Source organism: Castor canadensis, chromosome 13 (genome assembly GCF_047511655.1).
Source record: "Castor canadensis chromosome 13, mCasCan1.hap1v2, whole genome shotgun sequence".
In the NCBI taxonomy this organism is placed as follows: domain Eukaryota; kingdom Metazoa; phylum Chordata; class Mammalia; order Rodentia; family Castoridae; genus Castor; species Castor canadensis.
Window position 1 is genome coordinate 24,713,462 of NC_133398.1, and position 16,546 is coordinate 24,730,007.

The 16,546-nt window shown below is 47.0% G+C and overlaps 1 protein-coding gene across 10 annotated transcripts in view; it reads left to right on the forward strand.

Annotated features, from left to right (window-relative positions):
- Ptpn3 (protein tyrosine phosphatase non-receptor type 3) overlaps positions 1-16,546 on the forward strand; it is a 140,068-nt gene that overhangs the window by 35,606 nt on the left and 87,916 nt on the right. For 4 of the 10 annotated variants that reach the window (XM_074051296.1, XM_074051297.1, XM_074051298.1 and 1 more), the window contains exon 2: positions 6,319-6,457. The exons of the other annotated variants lie outside the window; for them this stretch is intronic. In XM_074051296.1, coding sequence (XP_073907397.1) covers positions 6,433-6,457 — 25 coding nt within the window. In that variant the 5' untranslated portion in view covers positions 6,319-6,432. The remainder of the gene's footprint in view (positions 1-6,318; positions 6,458-16,546) is intronic. 10 annotated transcript variants of the gene reach the window in all.

Below are 16,546 nucleotides of genomic sequence, written 5' to 3' on the forward strand. Positions count from 1 at the left end.
AGTAGAATAAAACATGCCTCATACTCTGTATTGATCCTGCCTTGTCTCTGGTGATTTGCCTTCTCCTACAAGGGCCTCATGTATGCAGATTAGACATTAGACATGTAAAAGGTCAGGTTATTGAAGGCATTTTGGAGTAGCTGAGGCAGGCTGCAAGCAAGCAATTACTGAGCTACTTCTGTGTGGCAGGGGCAGTGATGGGGGGTGGATACTGTACTGAGTAGACCAATGGACCCCAACCTGAAATCCAGGGTGCCTGGCTGGACTTCCCTGCACTTCAGGCTAGGTCAGGCACTTGGTAGACTCTCAGGCACAACTTGGGGTAAGAAAAAGAGCCCAGGTTACCTTGGAGTCATTCATGGTCCTGTCATCACTGTGGCTCCGAGCCTTCATTTGGCCTGTTACATCAGATGTGCTCTGGTAGCTTTTAACATTGTTGTTCAGGTCTCAGGGACTAGGTCAGTTCATAGACAAATCTTATCCCCCATAGCAGTTAGGGTTCTAAGATGGTAATTGGTCTCAGTGCTTGATTGTTGGCTGTGGACTGAGAGTTCAGTTACAATATTATTGTCTTCCTTCCCCCTGGCAGGTGAGCTAGAGTGGGACCAGGAGCAGGAGGACTACTTATAACCTTCTGAAGTATGGGTCCAGGCACCCAAGGGGTAGTGTTTTCTAGAATGGATATAACCTACCAGAGGGGCCCAGCTTTGGGGTTGGGGAGAGCAAGACAACATGGTACTTCTCCTTCCAATTCTAAGGAACTATGGCAGGTTGAGAAGAGATCAATGATTCCCACCCCACCCCCACGTTTACCCCCCTTTTACTCAGGAAAGCTCCTCTTACCATAATCCGAGGGCTCACCTTCCTGCCCCAGACCACGAATTCCTGGAAAGCAGGGCTGATCCCTCTTCATCTCTTCCCGGGGTCTGCTGCTGGGGCTGGAATGCCAAAGGCACTCAGCACATACCCTCACCTGGCTAGGGCTGAGCTGGTGGGGGTGGGGTCGCTCTCTAGGCAGCTTTCCAAGTCTACCACAGAGGGGATTAGACCAGGTCATGTCCACATTATTCCTGTCCGGGCCCAGGTGACCTCAGGCCCTGATCTTAACAGGTGTCTTCTTTCTTCCTGCTGTAAGGAGACTTAAATGAAGCACTTGGTAGGCCCCCCGGCTGAAATCTGATCTGGCCATGACTCCTAGTACCCAGAGATCTCTCCTTTACAGGAAGCCTCCCGCCTCCACACTAACTAGTACTAAGGCCAGCTGTGAGCACAGATTGGACAACAAATGCAGATGTTTGCTAAGTTCGTGCATGTGTCAGGCCGAAGGGCTGCAGAGACCCATGCTGGTCCTGTGGAAGGATTCATGGTGGAGTTGGGAAGATGGTGTGGTGTGTGTGCCTGTCTCCATCCATCCACCCATCCATCTGATAGCTGCTTTAAAGGGAGATTAAGCCAGATGCAAGAGACACTTAAGGAAGGCAGCCATTCATTGTGATAGGCATCCGGAAATACCATAGGGAATAGTTGACATTTGCATTAATCCTTGAAGGTAGAAAAAGATGGTATTTAGAGTAGCCAAAAGGCAGGAGCTAAGGTGCAGAGGCACGAAGAGACCTTGTGTATTTTAAGCATGGTGGCCTTTCTCTGACAACAGCTGCTGCTGCTTTTTTCTTTTTCGGGGGTCCCTCTGTTGCCCAAGCTGACCTTGATCTCCTGGGCACAGGACATCCTCCTGCCTCAGCCTCCCAGGTAGTGGACCACATGTGCACACTACCTCAGGGCCAGCCTCTTGACTTTGGCTAGTGCATGACTTATTCCTATAGGGGGGGTGCTTCCCCGTTGCTGTACAGGGCCAGGTCTCCCCCAATGTAGGGGTAAGTGCTGATTCTTTTGGTTTCTCCAGGTGGGAGATGCCTTTGGGTTGTCTTTGAGGCAAGAGCCACTTCTGTCAGGTATGTCTCTGGTTTTAGTCATTCAACACTACTGTGGTCCTTACTGGCTGCCAGGCACTGTTCTGATCACCTTCCAAATGTTAACTTACTCTTTTAATCTTCACAGTAACCCTGTTGGCCCTGCTGCCTTCCCAGTCCTGGCTGCTGGTAGGTAGGTGGAGCAGAACTTATTACCTAGCCTGTGTCCCTCTGTGGGTGGTGTTCCAATCATGGTACAGCCACCTTTGGCTGTAGCTGACACAGATAGGCCAGGAAACAGCCAGATCTGAGAGCCAGAGGGAATGCTGACAACTGTGGGTTTTTCTCCCTGACCTTGTTTCCTTCAGGGGGCCAGCAGGGTCTTGCTGACTACATTTTCTGAACCAAAGACTGGGATCTGGAATCTGAAAGAGAATGCTGCTGCTTTGTGCAAGGGGAGGCCTGGGAGGTGTTTGGATACTGAGAGAGTGGAATTTTTGAGACATTTTGATGGTTTATGTGGAAAGTTAGGACAGAGGATTTGCAATTGGGATAGTCCTGGAAAAATTCAGGTCCCATGATTTACTGTCAGGATACACAAGCTCTTAGCAAATGTTTATGCAGTGTGGGATTTAGAGTGAATTTTCTGTACTGAGCCTCTTTCGTCCCGAAGGGGAACAAATGGTGCTTTCTGGCCTCTGAATCTTGCTTATTTCTACCAGACCCGTTTTACAGATGGAGTGAGTAAAACAGGCTCAGAGAGATGAAGTGACATGTGAAGAGCACAAATCTCATAAACTGTTCAGATTTGAACACAGGTCTGCCTGTCCCTAGACAGACCATCTGTCTGTAAAGTGATGATCATAATACATCCTGTTTCTTTAAAACTGGTTGTTTGAAATGACCTAATGACCCACTAAAATTTGACCCACTTTTGGTGGGTCTCCCCTGTGGGGTCCAGGCAAGCACTTTAGGCAGTGCTCAGTGCCAAGTTGCTGTAGGGACTGTGTCCTGTGGCCTACTCCAGAGGGGTCAGGGCCATGTGTCCTGGTTCCCAGGACTGAAGGATGGTCGAAGGGCAGAATTGAAGTCCACAAGGGCCCTGGGTGCTGTGTTGATGAGAGACGCTTGGCTTGGGAGTGGAGTCCCTCAGATGAGGCAGGACTCACCAGAGGTTGTCTGGAGACAGGCCACAGCCAGTGCCCTCAGCAGACCCTTAACAGATGTGGTCATGGTGGTTGTAAAAAGTTGAAGTGTCAGGGAGTGAAAGCAACATGCTCATGGTCCTCCAGCCGGTAGCTGTCACCACTGTGGTGGCCTCCACAGGCCTTTCACCCCTGTCTGTTCTCTGCTCTGCAACCAAAGAGTCCTTAGAACCGTTTCTCTGCTCTTGGAATAAAGACAGATCCAACCTCCGCAGCGTCTCCCTTGGCCCCGGTATGCCAAGGCCCAGGCTTCCCCAGCTGTCCTCACCGTCTCACCACACTTTGACTGCCAGGGACCCAGAACCTCTGGGGCTGGTGGCCTTCGTCCTGGGTTAGCTTAGCCCTTGGATCTTAGCTGAGTGGTTATAGATTCTCCTTCTTGGTTGAGGTCAAACTGTCTGCTGTAAATGCTCAGGCCACCAGAGCCCTCTCCTTGACAGCACTTTTTGCAGTGGCAATTTTGTAGTTATTAGTGTAATTGTTTGTATTAGTACCTGTCTCCCCAGCTCTGTGGGTAGCTCTGCAAAGACAGGATCTCTCTCTCTCCTTTCTCTAAGCTTTAGTTTTTCCTTTTAACTGTTTATATTGATGTAATTTAGACTTACAGGGAAGTTATAAAAACAGAACAAAGAAGTCCCATATCCTCTTTGCCCAGATTCCGCCAAATTGCGTTTTCCTTTTTTTTTTTTTTTTAGTAGTACTGTGGGTTGAACTTAGGGCCTTGCACTTGCTAGATGGGTACAACCTCCACCCCCACCCCAGCCTTTTGGCTTTCATTATGTTTTTCAGGTAGGGGTGGAGTCTTGTGTTTTTATCTCAAGCCGGCTTCAGATGGTGATTCTTTCTACTTATGGCCTCCCAAGTAACTGGAATGACAGGCACGTGCCACCACTACTTCCAGCTTATATTGGTTGAGAACTTGTGCCCAGGCTGCCCTCAAACTTTGATCCTTTTGATCTCTACCTCCTTACTAGCTGGGATGACATACCCATGCCACATCTTTTATTTTATTGAGATGGGGATCTCCAGAACTTTTTTGCCTAGACTGGCTTTAAACCTCAATTGTCTCGATCTCTACCTCTAAAGTAGCTGCGATTACAGAAGTGAGCCACCATGCCAGCTCCAAATTGCCATTTTATTTTATTCATTTTATCCCATGTATATATTCTGAACCATTCTAGGATCATTGATAACCTCTTCCTTTCCCCCCTGTATGTATTTCCTGAAAGCAATGACATTCTCTTACCTAACTGCAGTATAAATTTTGGAATCATGAAATTAGTGTTAGAGTACTATGACCTAATTCATAGACCTTACTCAGGCTAAGTGGACACCTCACTAATGTCTTTTTTTGTAGCAAAGAAAATCTGATGATAGGTTTCACACAGTCATCATGGCTTTTTAGTCTCCTTTTAAAGTAGAACAGTATTTCAGCCTTGGCTTTGTCCTTAATGACCTTGACATTTTTGCAGCTCACAGGCCAGTTACTTTGTCACATGCCCCTCAGTTAGGGCCTGCCTGTTTTGTCCCCAGAGCTAAGCACAGTGCCTGGACCATCAAATGCATTCAGTAAATTCTTGCTGAGTGAGGATAAGGTGAGATAGGAGGTGGCTTTCCCAGTACTACCCTTTCCCTTATGGGGGTGTTGTTATTTGTTGCAATCATACGGAATCCTGCTGTTTTTATAACAAAGGCATTCTCCCTAAAAGAGAGGCTTTCCTCAAGAGTTGGCAAGCCCACTGTCCCTGAGGTATGCAAGCAGATGCTGGCAGGGATGTTGGTGAGGCAAATGGAGCACTTGCTGAGGGACAGACTCACCCCGGAGGCCCCTCCCAGCCTTCTCTAACTACACCTCTAGCATGGCAGGCCTAGGGGCCCAAGAAAAAGATGGGTAGAATTTATCAACCAAACTAGAATGTCTTGAGAATAAAAGAAGATGCTGTTAATACTTGATTGACAGATGTCACTGGGGACTGGCCTAGATAAATCAGAACATTTGGTCACTCTACCCAAGTGTGACTTTGAATTTGAGATCAGTGCTACAGGAGTCAGTCTGGAAAACTAGCACTCAGAATCCTCTACCTGGATTAATTCAGTAAAACTGATAGATTGATCTCCTTGGCATTGCCTGGGGCCCAGTGCTCGTGGTTTTATCCCACATCTCTGTGGCCATCCTCTCCTGAGATTTGCCCCTGCCATACCAGCCTTTCTGCATCCCTCACCTCCTTTCTTGCCACGGAAACCAGGACAGTCTGGCCCTCACTACATACCCAGGCTGGATTCAGGAGCAGGGCAGAGTTGGCAGTAGAAGCACCTAGGGAGAAGCCAGCCAGCTCTGCTGCCCACTGTGCAAACTCCAAGGTGTGTCAGTGTCAGCAAGGCAGGACAAGAGGCCCAGTCTCTCTAGACCTATCTTCTGTACCCTAGTGCTCACACTTCCACTTGTCATTCCTGCACCACACCTGCCTCTCTTCCAGCCCTAGTTCTGAGATCAGAACCAAGTCTCTGGCCTTTGGCAGATGGAGGAAAGCAGGTCACATGAGGGACCTAGGCACAAGAGGATGGGCTTAGATGACCAGTAGCTGCAGACGGGGACTTGGAGGCAGAGAATCCAGGCAGGAAACAGCCTTGAAGGATCCTGGTAACAAGGTCTCTTCAGGGCCACTTACTAGGAAACCTAGATTAGTAATGCCAAATGTACAGACACTGGTCAGTATCAGGTTCTGGGATCCATGTGCCCAGGCTCTGCAGCTCATTTTTAGTCTAGAAGAAAACACCCACCTTAACATCCTGCTAAGCATAGGCTCTATCACTTGAGCTACACCCCCTTTCCCAACCTTGACATTCTGGACTAAAGAAGTGTTGGATGATAAAAATGTGAAGATATGAGGCTATTTTCTGGGAAGAATCTGGGTCATCTGGACTTGAATAATATTGTCCAAGGCATTCTGTGTTAATAACTCTGGATACCTTTAATGGAAAAGCCAGTTAGTGAATGTTCTAGTTCTTAGCATGCAAGGTACTGGCACCAGTGAGCATTGGGAAGACTTTCTAGTTAACTGTTCTGTTAGATTTTACTGCTTAAGAATGGACTTTCTTCCCAGGCACAGACAGGTAAAAGTATTTAGTTTGATGTCACCTTTTACAGTGTGAGAACTGCAAGAGGTCTTAGAATAACCTTTTCCTGCTTCCTCCTTTTATAGATGGGGAAGCTGAGGCCCTGAAAGGGATGTGACACTTCAGGGCACACAGTTAGTCAGTGACAGAGCAAGGACTGGCACCTACATCCTCCCATTTCCAGCCCCCAGAATTTGGGCATGTTTCCTTCCAGCTCTCATCCAAGTAAGTGTATCAGACAGGCCGCGTGTTTTTATTATTTGTTACTGTCCTTTGGCATTTCCCTCACTGTAAAAACAAGTTGCATTGGCTTTGAAGCAATTATGCTTTTCCTGCTCTTTTATGTAGAAGTTCTTAAAATGTCGATTTTTAAATTTTCATATAAAAAGGATTCTATGTACCTTCTATTGAATCTCTATATTCTGTGGTAGTGGTTCTCAAACTTTAGCACACCACAGTCCCCTGGAGGACTTGGTAAGATACAGGCTGCTGGGCGTCCCTCTCAGAGCTCTGATTCCATTGGTCTGAGTCAGACTTTCAGGTGGAACAGGAAAATTTGCATTTCCGACAGCTCTCTGGAAGCCACTGGTGCACACACTTTCCTCTAAGGACACTGCCCCGGGCTTGGTGATGGGGTTGCTGATAATGTATTCAGTACCTTACAGCTAGCCCTTCAGGTCCTTCCTCTGCACCCCTCCCAGCCGTGGGACCTTTCTGTTCTCTCCAAGCCTTCTCCTTGTCCGTTATCTTTCCAGATGACCCCACTGCTTCCACTTGTTGCCCTTTGGTGCTTGAGACATCTGAGGGAGCCTTTTCACCTCTACCTGCTCTTCTTCATCTTTTTCCTTTCTTCCCTCCAGTCTGAGAAAACTCAATGTCACTGCTAACCTCCTACCAGCTAGAGGAGGAAAGTCTTCCCAAGTCAGCCTCACCTTCAGGTCCCCACCCGACTTCTTCCTTTCCCACTGTCAAGCCTCCTCCCACAGTCAACAGTGACAGAAAGATTTGTTCTGACCTTTTTTGCCAGCCTGGTCATTCAATTCCAGGCAGTCATGTTTTTTATCCCTATAATGAAGTAAAGACATTAGTTTTTTAAATTGTAGCAAAATATACATAGCTTAGAATTTGCCATTTAAACCTTTTCAGGGGTGGATTGGTACTGGGGTTTGAACTCAGACCTTCATGCTTGCTAGACAGGCACTCTACCATTTGAGCCACTCTGCCAGCCCACCATTTAGCTACTTTTAAGTGCACAGGTAAGTGGCATTAAATGTGTTGGCATTGTTGTGGAATCACCGCCACCATCCACAGAACTCCTGGCATCTTGTAAAACAGAGACTGTATACCCATCCAATAATTTCCCACTCTGGCTCCTGGCCACCCCCATTCTGCTTTCTGACTGAGTTTGACGCTTCTAAGTACCTCATATGGGTGGAATCATACATGTCCTTTTGTGACTTGTTAATTTCATATAACATTTTGAAGGTTTACCCACGTGGCAGCATTTCCTTCCTTCCTTTTAAAGGCTGTGTGTGTGCAATATGTTTTGTTTATTCACGTGTCTGTCAGCAGACAGTTGGGTTGCTCCTGCTTTTTGGCTGTTATGAATAATGCTGGAAGAAGCTTAGGTGTGCAAAAGAGGTGAATGTTTTGGGATTTATATAGCAGCCTTAGCTTTGTCTATGGCCTGAACTCACCAGATTTCCCTCTCTGCCCTTGACCAACACTTCCTTTGTGATGGCTGCACACTGCTCACTTATCAGGACCAGGGTCCAGTTCTCATATGTCAGTCAATTTGGTGTCTGTGTGGTGGCTATGAGGGAGAAGTTCCTCTTTGTGCCAGGGCTTCTGTGATGCTATTTTCCCTCCTCCTCCATCCTACTTTGGCTTATCTTTTCCTGTCATTCCTTTGTCCTCTGCTCTACTGTCCTGCAGGCCTTTGTGGGTGGACTCACCTAATCCCATCTTCAGACATTCCTAGATCTGTGCCTCTGGCTCGGTCATCTCTGTCCTATTCAGTCTAGCACTGCTGAACATCTCACCATGAGTGTTCCCAAGTCTCTCCTCCGATGTCCACAATAGCTCATCACTTCTTTCTTAAAAATGCCCTCTTCATTATCGATGAACTTGCCAACTTGGAAACTCCAAAGTCACCCTTCTCTGGTCCCCACACCAGCCCTGGATACATCCTGCCCATCACACCTCAGAAATCCATTCTCCAGCCTGTCCCTTTCTTCCCCTCATACACTTCTCCCATCTCCCTCTGCCTTTGCTTATGGTCACAACAGGCCCTCCCATTCCTGCTTCAGATTACCCTCAGAAAGTGATCCCCTAAAAAGCACAGGGATCAGCTCATTCCCTGTAGGCTCTGTGTGACCTGGTGCCCCCTGTCCTTACCTTCTCCCATCTTTCTCCAGCCCCGCAAACCATTGCCCTGCTCCAGGCCTTCCCAAGTTCCTGTGTTGAAATGGAGTTGCACACTCACTGGTGCTAGGATGGGTCCCATTTTCTGCATTTCCAAAGTTCCCTGGTGATGGCCGAGATGTGTTTCATAGACCACCAAAGGTAGAGCACCTGGACTCAACTCCAGGATAGATCCGCATTTCACAAAGTGTTATGGACCTATTTTCAGTCTATTAATACTACAAGAATTTTTAAGCATTATAATTTTAACATTTTTTGTTTTAATGTAAGGCCAGTCTTAAATGTTTTCAATCATAAAGGCAGGTTTCTTGTTGCATGATTATATGCTAATGAAAGGCTTTGTTGAAGGGCTGGTCAAGCCCACCTTACGACTTTTCATGAGCTCCTGTAGCTAGGACCCAGTGTATGGGCAGGGAACCACAGATACTTGGGAGGTTTCCCATGCTGGGAGGGAGGGGTCTTGGAAGACCCAGGGCTGTGTGATTGGGCAGGCAGCAGATGGAGCCCAGGTACTTGGGAGTCTGACTGCATTTGCCATACCAGGAGGATTGGGGCTAGTCCCAAGTGGTAGGTTTGCAGGGTGAGAGAGTGGGATGGACAGCGGAGAAAGGGGCTTTTGAATGCCTGCTCCTTTGGAAGTAACCTCACTGTCACCTCTTCAGCCTGTCATGGGAGGCTGTCTGTACTACTTTCCCCTTTCCATCTAGGCCCTTGTCAGATGACTGCTCCCCCTTGAAACACATATATCCATACTCAGCGCCCAGGCTCTTCCCACACCCTTGGCTCTGCCTTGTGTGGTGCTCAGTGTTACCTTAGTGCAGGTTGTAAGCTGGGGACTGTCTATAGACTCTGCCCCCCCCGTGACCCTGATTGAGCCCCCCTAGTCTCAGTTTTTCTCTTCTCCACACTGGAAACAACTGTGGTACCTCCAACTCTAAACCTCCTATGGAAATTCCATGATGACACAGTGGCACGTACCGATTATTCAGGCAGTGCTGGTTGTTAGCCACTGCCTGCCCTGTGACACTTGTCTTCCAGCAGTCCTACAGATGGGAGAGCTGTCTTTTGTGCAGGCTGAGGTGATGCTGTCTGTGAGTGGATGCTCTGGAGGCTGGCGTTAGTTCATTGCATGAATGTCAAATGCTCCAAAAGATGACAGCTGGCACCAGAGGGAGAAGAGGAAGCCGAAGACCTGTGGAAGTTGGCATCGGGATGGAGGGCAAAGCCTGTCCCACTTCAGTGTGCATACAAGATGAGTCGGATTCCTGACGCCTGGAATGGGCCTGAAATTCTGCATTTCTAATAAGCATCCACTGTTGTTAAAGCAGCCGGTCTGGAGACCACACGTTGAGGGATGTTAGTCTAGAACATGCTTTATGGTGGGGAAGCTTGGAATGTGAGCAGAATGCTAAACCCTACGGGCACTATGTTTTTCCATAGTCTACCTTCATATTGTATGTGTGGACCTATGATAATTAATTTGTAAATTCAGAACAGTAAGAGATGAACAGCTAATAATGTAGAGCAATTGTGACAATGTAATAATAGTTGTTTAAAAGTTATGAATTGAGGGCTGAGGAGTGCTTGCTTAAATACACAGGCTCTGGGTTCCTTGGATTCCAACATTGCAAAAAAAAAAAAAAAAAACTCAAACAAACATGACTTGTTTATTTCTGGAATTTTCCAGTTAATGTTTTCAGATTAACTGTGGGTAACTGAAACTGTGGAATGCCAAATAGTCGATACTAGTGAACTACCATAAACTCAGCCCTCTGTGGGGCTCCTCAGAGGGACAGGTGACCTCAGATCTGGAGTCTGACAGGTTCAATTGGAGTCAGATTATGGGTGATGATGGCCCTGGGCAGTAAGAGCCCCAAGGGCTTTTGGATCCCTATAGGGTAATTTGGTTTTTGGTTTTGCTGGCTGACATCCCATCCTTCAAGGTCAGCTTCACAGTCAGATTCTCTTTAGAAGGTGCTGCTCTCTGTCCGAGGCCAAGCTGTGGTCATGCCCTGGACGACAGCCCATCAACCAGTAGTGCACTTCTGTGTCTTCCAGCACTCACCACACTGAAAGGTGATTATAGTCTGAGACTGCCCCTTACTTAACCTTCCAGGAACCTACCCCTGAGCCTGGCCACAGTAGGGGCTCATTAAATGGCTGAGGGTTGAATGCAGTTTATGAAGGAAGAACATGTCAAGTGCTGAGACCAGAGGGAGAGCCCAGCACTGGGTCTGGTAGACATTGGATTATGGAGTAGGCAGCAGGACCTCAGACTAAAACACCAGGAATGTCCTTGGGGACTGGGGAGGGGGGTCAGTGCTGGGAATTTGGAGTGGAGGTGTAAGCTCTCTGAAGGAATGCAAGGTGTACAGGGGGAATGGGAACTTCAGCCAAGAACCCATGGCGTGGATCTGGGAGCCTAGAGCAAACCTACTGTGCCCCTGCCTGAAGGAGAGGTCAGGGCCCAGGGTTAGGATCCACACTTCTCTCCTGGGGCCTCAGGGCGCTGCCATGAGCAGCTTTTCAGAGGCTGTGGGAACATACCTGGCTGTCCAGAGCACACACAGACCTGGGCACTCAAGCCAAAGGGTGTGCTCAGCCTCCTGTTCCTGAGGAGGAAATGGAGAGTGTCAGGTTCCGGTGCCTGCCCACAGCCACAGTGCAGGAGGCCATCTGACCTGCCCAGCCTTTGAGCAGACTCTGGGTGAAGAGTAGCTGCAGGGTGCGTAACAGGCCTGACCACTGCAGGCTAGGAGGGTTGTGGGGGCCTCAGGAAGAGGAAGTAGGTCAGGTGGACACAGAATGAAGGCAGTGAAAGCATGAAAGCATGAAACAGCAGGCAGGTGAAGGAGGATAAGCAGTTAAACCCTGGGCACCCGTAATGTATGATGTGACCACATTTCTTTTAAAGTTCTATCAGTTGGAATTTCTTTAAAACTCATTGTTGCTCATTGTAGAAAATCATGCCTGTTTTCATTCTTTCAGATTCCTTTGTTATTTTCATTAGTTCTAATCATTCTATAGATACTGTTTTTTATAAACAGTATTTTTGAAATTAATTAGTTTCCTCATCATTAGGAAGTTTTCATGGATATCCCCTAGCTATTTTGTAGTTCATTTCAGTGGCCCTGAAAAGTTGGCAATAAGCTTTTTTATTGGTAATTTTCACAGGTATTGTTGGGAGGAAGAGCTTTGGAAATACAACTTTTTTCATGTCTGAATAGATCCTGACAGCAGGTTCCTAGAAGTGAAACTTTCAGTCAGCTGTCTCCCAGTATCTTTGGAATGGTTTCAGTGTTTGTGCTGCACTAGCCTTCTCAGATGCAGGTGCACATCCCGTGTGCAGTAGATATTGTCCATCCATTCATGTGTGCATCCCACAAACATTTATTAGGTGCTTGTGGGTAGATACTCCATTTTTCTATGACCAGGTCAGCAGCTGCTAGCATTGTGGGCTTAAATGACACATGTGAGACTGCTTGACTAGCCCTCATGTCCCAGCCTCCTTGTCCTTGTCACAGCCCAGGAGCTGGGGATCCCTGTGAGTCCAGAAGTAAACGTGGGTGTCTCTGTGGCCTCAGGGCCCAGGTGGTGCTCTCCTGTGTGTGTGGGGCTTCCTGCCTCCCTTTGATGCTTAGCAATCTCATGCAGACTGTGCACTCTTCTTGTTATGTCTCCTTATTCCTGTGGCCCACAGATACTTGCTGAGCTAAGGCACTGCCCTAGGTTTTAGGGACATAATGGTTTATTAATAAAGTCCAGCTTTTAAGGAACTCACATTCTACTGTGTGTGTGTGGGGGGGGTTGTGTAGGGATGTGGGAATTGGGAGAAGACAGGCACAAATAGTTAATATGCCTGGTGGTGATACACGCTAAGGAGGAAAATAAAGTAGGCCGAGGCACACAGCAAGTAATAGGGAAGGCCTTATTGATGAGGTGAGATTTGAGCAGACACATGCAGGACGTAAGGCAGAGAGCCAGGTGTCATGTCTGAGAGAAGGGTTTTCCAAGCAGAGGAACAGCAAGTGTGAACACCTGCAGTGCAGTAAGCAAGCTTGACACCCTGGGACAACCCAGGGAGGTGTGGCCGAGCAGAGTGAGCAGGGTGAGGAAGGTATGTGATGAGTCAAGAAGGTGACCAGAGGCCAGTCCTTTAGTACCCTTGCATAGAAGGGGGATCCAGGGCCCAGGATTCACACTTACCACCCCCATCCTCCCATTCAGAAGTTTTGGAACCAGGCAGCCACCTCTTCTATTTAAAGCAATTCAGAGTAACCTGGTGTGTCTTCATTGCTCATCCACGTGGGTGATAACTGAGACCAGAGTCTGCTGGGATCAGACGTACAGCTTGAAGCCCAGACTGTGGGAAGAGCCCTACCTGGCTCTGCCTCTCCGTTTCCTCACCTGTACAATGAGGGACCTGAGCAGGAGACTGGTGAGGGCATTGTGAGCTTTTTAGGGCTGATTTGTAAGCCTGTCACTAGTTAAGGGTGCCCATTTGATCAAGGGTCATTTTAGGTTAGTAATAGGAGTGTGTGAATACCATTGATAATGCATATTTCATCCTTAACCCTAATATATCAGATTTGCTCCCTTGATAGTCCCTTGGCCAGCTGTGGGTGGTCTTGGAGAAGTCAGGAGAAGCAGGTGGAGGAAGGAATGTGTCCTGATGGCTTCTCTGCCCACAGAGGGGATATCCTGAAGTAGTTCACCCCACAGGGAATCACTGCTCACCTTCTGGGAGCTAGGCACTGGGCTGGCTGTGTGTGCCATGGTACTGATCTTTTACAGACCCACTCCAGCCTTCATGCATTGACGAGAGGTCTGCTTATGCCATATACAGAAATTAACTCAAAACAGACCAATGACCTGAGTGTAAGAACTCAAGCCATAAGCCTCAGAAGAAATCAAAGGGTAAATCTGTATAACCTTGGATGAGCAGTGGATTCTTGGATAGGACCCCAAAAAGACAAGCCACCAAAGAAAAGTAGATAAATGGGACATTATCAAGAAAGTTAAGACAACTTAGAGAATAGGAAACACTATTTCAAAGTCCAATCTCATACAGGGTTTATGTTCAGAGTTTAAAGGATTCCCAAAACTCAACAACCCAAATTAAGAGAAACCCAACTAAAAAATGGCCAGAGGGCTTGAAGAACCATTTCTCTAAAGATGTGCAGACAGCCAATAAGCAGATGTACAGACATTCAACATTATTAGTTGTTATGGGCTTGCAAATACAGGCGGTAAGGAGACATCACTGCACGCCTACTAGAATGGCTATGACCCAAGAAAGGAAAATAGCCAGTGTTAGTGAGGATGTGGGGAAATAGAAAACCTCTTACATTGCTTGTGGAAATATAAAATGGTACAGCCTCTGTCAGGAAGTTTGGTGGGTCCTCAAAAAAGTAACCAGAGTTACCATATGACCTGCAATTCCACTCCCAGGCATCTCTCTGAAAGAATTGAATACGAGGATCCAAACAGATTCTTGTATACTTGTGTTCACTATAGCCCTCTTCACGATAGCCAAAAGGTGAAAACTGTCTAGTGACAAATATATTGGTTTAAAAAATACAATGTAATATAGTTATAAAAAGGAGTAAAGTTCAGGTACATGCTAAAACATGGGAAAACCTCAGAGATACTATGCTAAGTAAAATCAAGCCAGATGCAAAAGGACACATACTTTAGGATTTCACTTCTAGGAAAGATCTAGGGAAATCCGTAGAAGGTCGAGGTTGCCTGGAGTTGGGGGAGGGGTAATTGGGGAGTTATTGCTTAATGGGTACAGAGTTTCTGTTTGTGGTGATGGAAGTTTTTCTGCAAGTAGACAGTGGTGATGGTTACACAACGTTGTGTGTGAATATAATTAATGCCACTGAATTATATACTTAAGATGGCATCTTCTCTGTATTTTAAATGCCCCAGTACAAAGTAGGCATGTCTGGGAGGAGCTTGGCTTTGCCAGAGCCCCTCTGTTTGGGTTCTGGTCTGCTGTGGGGAACCTCAGAGACATGCAGGGTGACCTCATGTGTGAAGCCCCATTCCTCATGTTGTGACAGGTGAGTGGGTCATGGGAGGTGCTTAGAAGATGCCTTCCTGTCCTCTCAATTCCATCCTTCCCAGTGCAAAAGATTGTTCTGCCTGGTAGAAAAGATGGAAGACAGTAAATTTGGTGATTTTTGCTCAAATCATCATCTTTTACCTGCTCATCTGTTTTGCCATTTTTTGTCTGGGCCATGGTCTAGCCCCTTCCTGTCAGCTCACGCCTACTCACGTTTAGTGGTTTTTTGTTTTTTTTTTTTTTTTTTTTTTTTTTTTTTGCCCTAAAGCAAGGCCTCTGAGCTTCACAGCAATGATGTTTGTGCCTGTCCTTGGTCATAATGCTTCTTCTTCCATCTCTGGGTTTATTGTGGGTTCTTTTGAAATCTGAGCTCTATGAATTAAGAGCTATTCAAACGCCCAGCCATGGCTATGTACACCCACTCACTCGGTGGAACATTGTAAAACCATAACAAGAAAAGGTCAGTGAAGTGTTTGAAATACCTGGACAAATGCTGGATCATGATTATGCAAAAGAGTAGAATTGTATGATGATACAGACATTACAACATTCTAAAATATACACCCCAGACAAACAAGACAGGAGCGTGGTTGGCTTGTTGTTTTACTCCAGGCACATACCTCAGAGCACGCCCTTCCTTTCCTAGCCGCAGATCTGCTGAGCTGCTTTCTGCTTGCCCCCCAGGGTCAGCTACCTCCGTGTGCTTAGAGCGTGTGGCCTTGCTTTTGCACAGCCACCCAGGGAGATTCTGCACTGCCCGAACATCTCCATGTCTGGCTTAGATGTTGTGAGACTGGGTTGGATCCTTCTGAAGACCCAGGCCCCTGTTTCACCCAGGGTGTCCTCCCCAGGTTTATCTCGGGGTTATCCCCACTGTATAACTGTCTTTATCAAATTCTTGGCTTAGAGCCTTCAGGTGTGTCCCCAGAGTGAGCAAGCCAGTGAGGGTCTGATTGAGTGCAAGCTGATTGAAAAGCCAGCTTTCTAGGGGGTGTAAGGAATCCTGGCAGTCCTGAGATCCCTGGAGACAGGTGCAGATACAGAGGAGACCATGCACTCAGGACCTCCCTGAAAAGAGTCACTGGTCACAGAATAAGAGGGGCCCAAGATCAAATGCAGGGCCTGGTCTCAGGAAAGAGGGGAGGGGTAGCTCACTCCTCCTCAGTCTGCAAATCATTAACCCAGAAATGGCTGCCTGCCTGGCTGGAAGGGCTTTAGACATCACCTGATGCACTCCAGCCCACACCTTTTGCAAAAGTGAGAGAAAGTCATTTGTTACATTTTCTCAGTTCCAAAAATCACCTTGCCCTTCACAAGCAAAGGATAGTTTGGATGTCCTGTTTCTTTAACATAATTTTTCTAGGTAGGCGCAGGTGATCACATCTGTAATCCTAGCTACTTGGGAGGCTGAGATCAAGAGGTTTCTGTTCGAGGCCAGCCCAGGCAAATGGTTTGTGAGACTCCACATCTCCAAAACAACCAGAGCAAAATGAACTGGAGGTGTGGCTCAAGTAGAAGAGCACTTGCTTTGTGAGCATAAAGCCCTGAGTTCAAACGCCACTCCCACCAAAAAATAAAAAATAAAAATATTTTTTCCAATACCTATTAATTATGTCACCTTACAGTAGAGGGGATATGGTAATAAATATCCATATCATTACTCAGGTTTCTAATGTCACAGAATTAATTAGGGGGAAAGAAGGTTTTCTGGACCATTTCCTTCCTGAGAGGAAATTTACTGACATATGAGCCTAAGGAATGTTTATAAAGATTATCTCAAAGGGTAAGACTATACCTGTAGTCAGTCAGTTACAGAGACA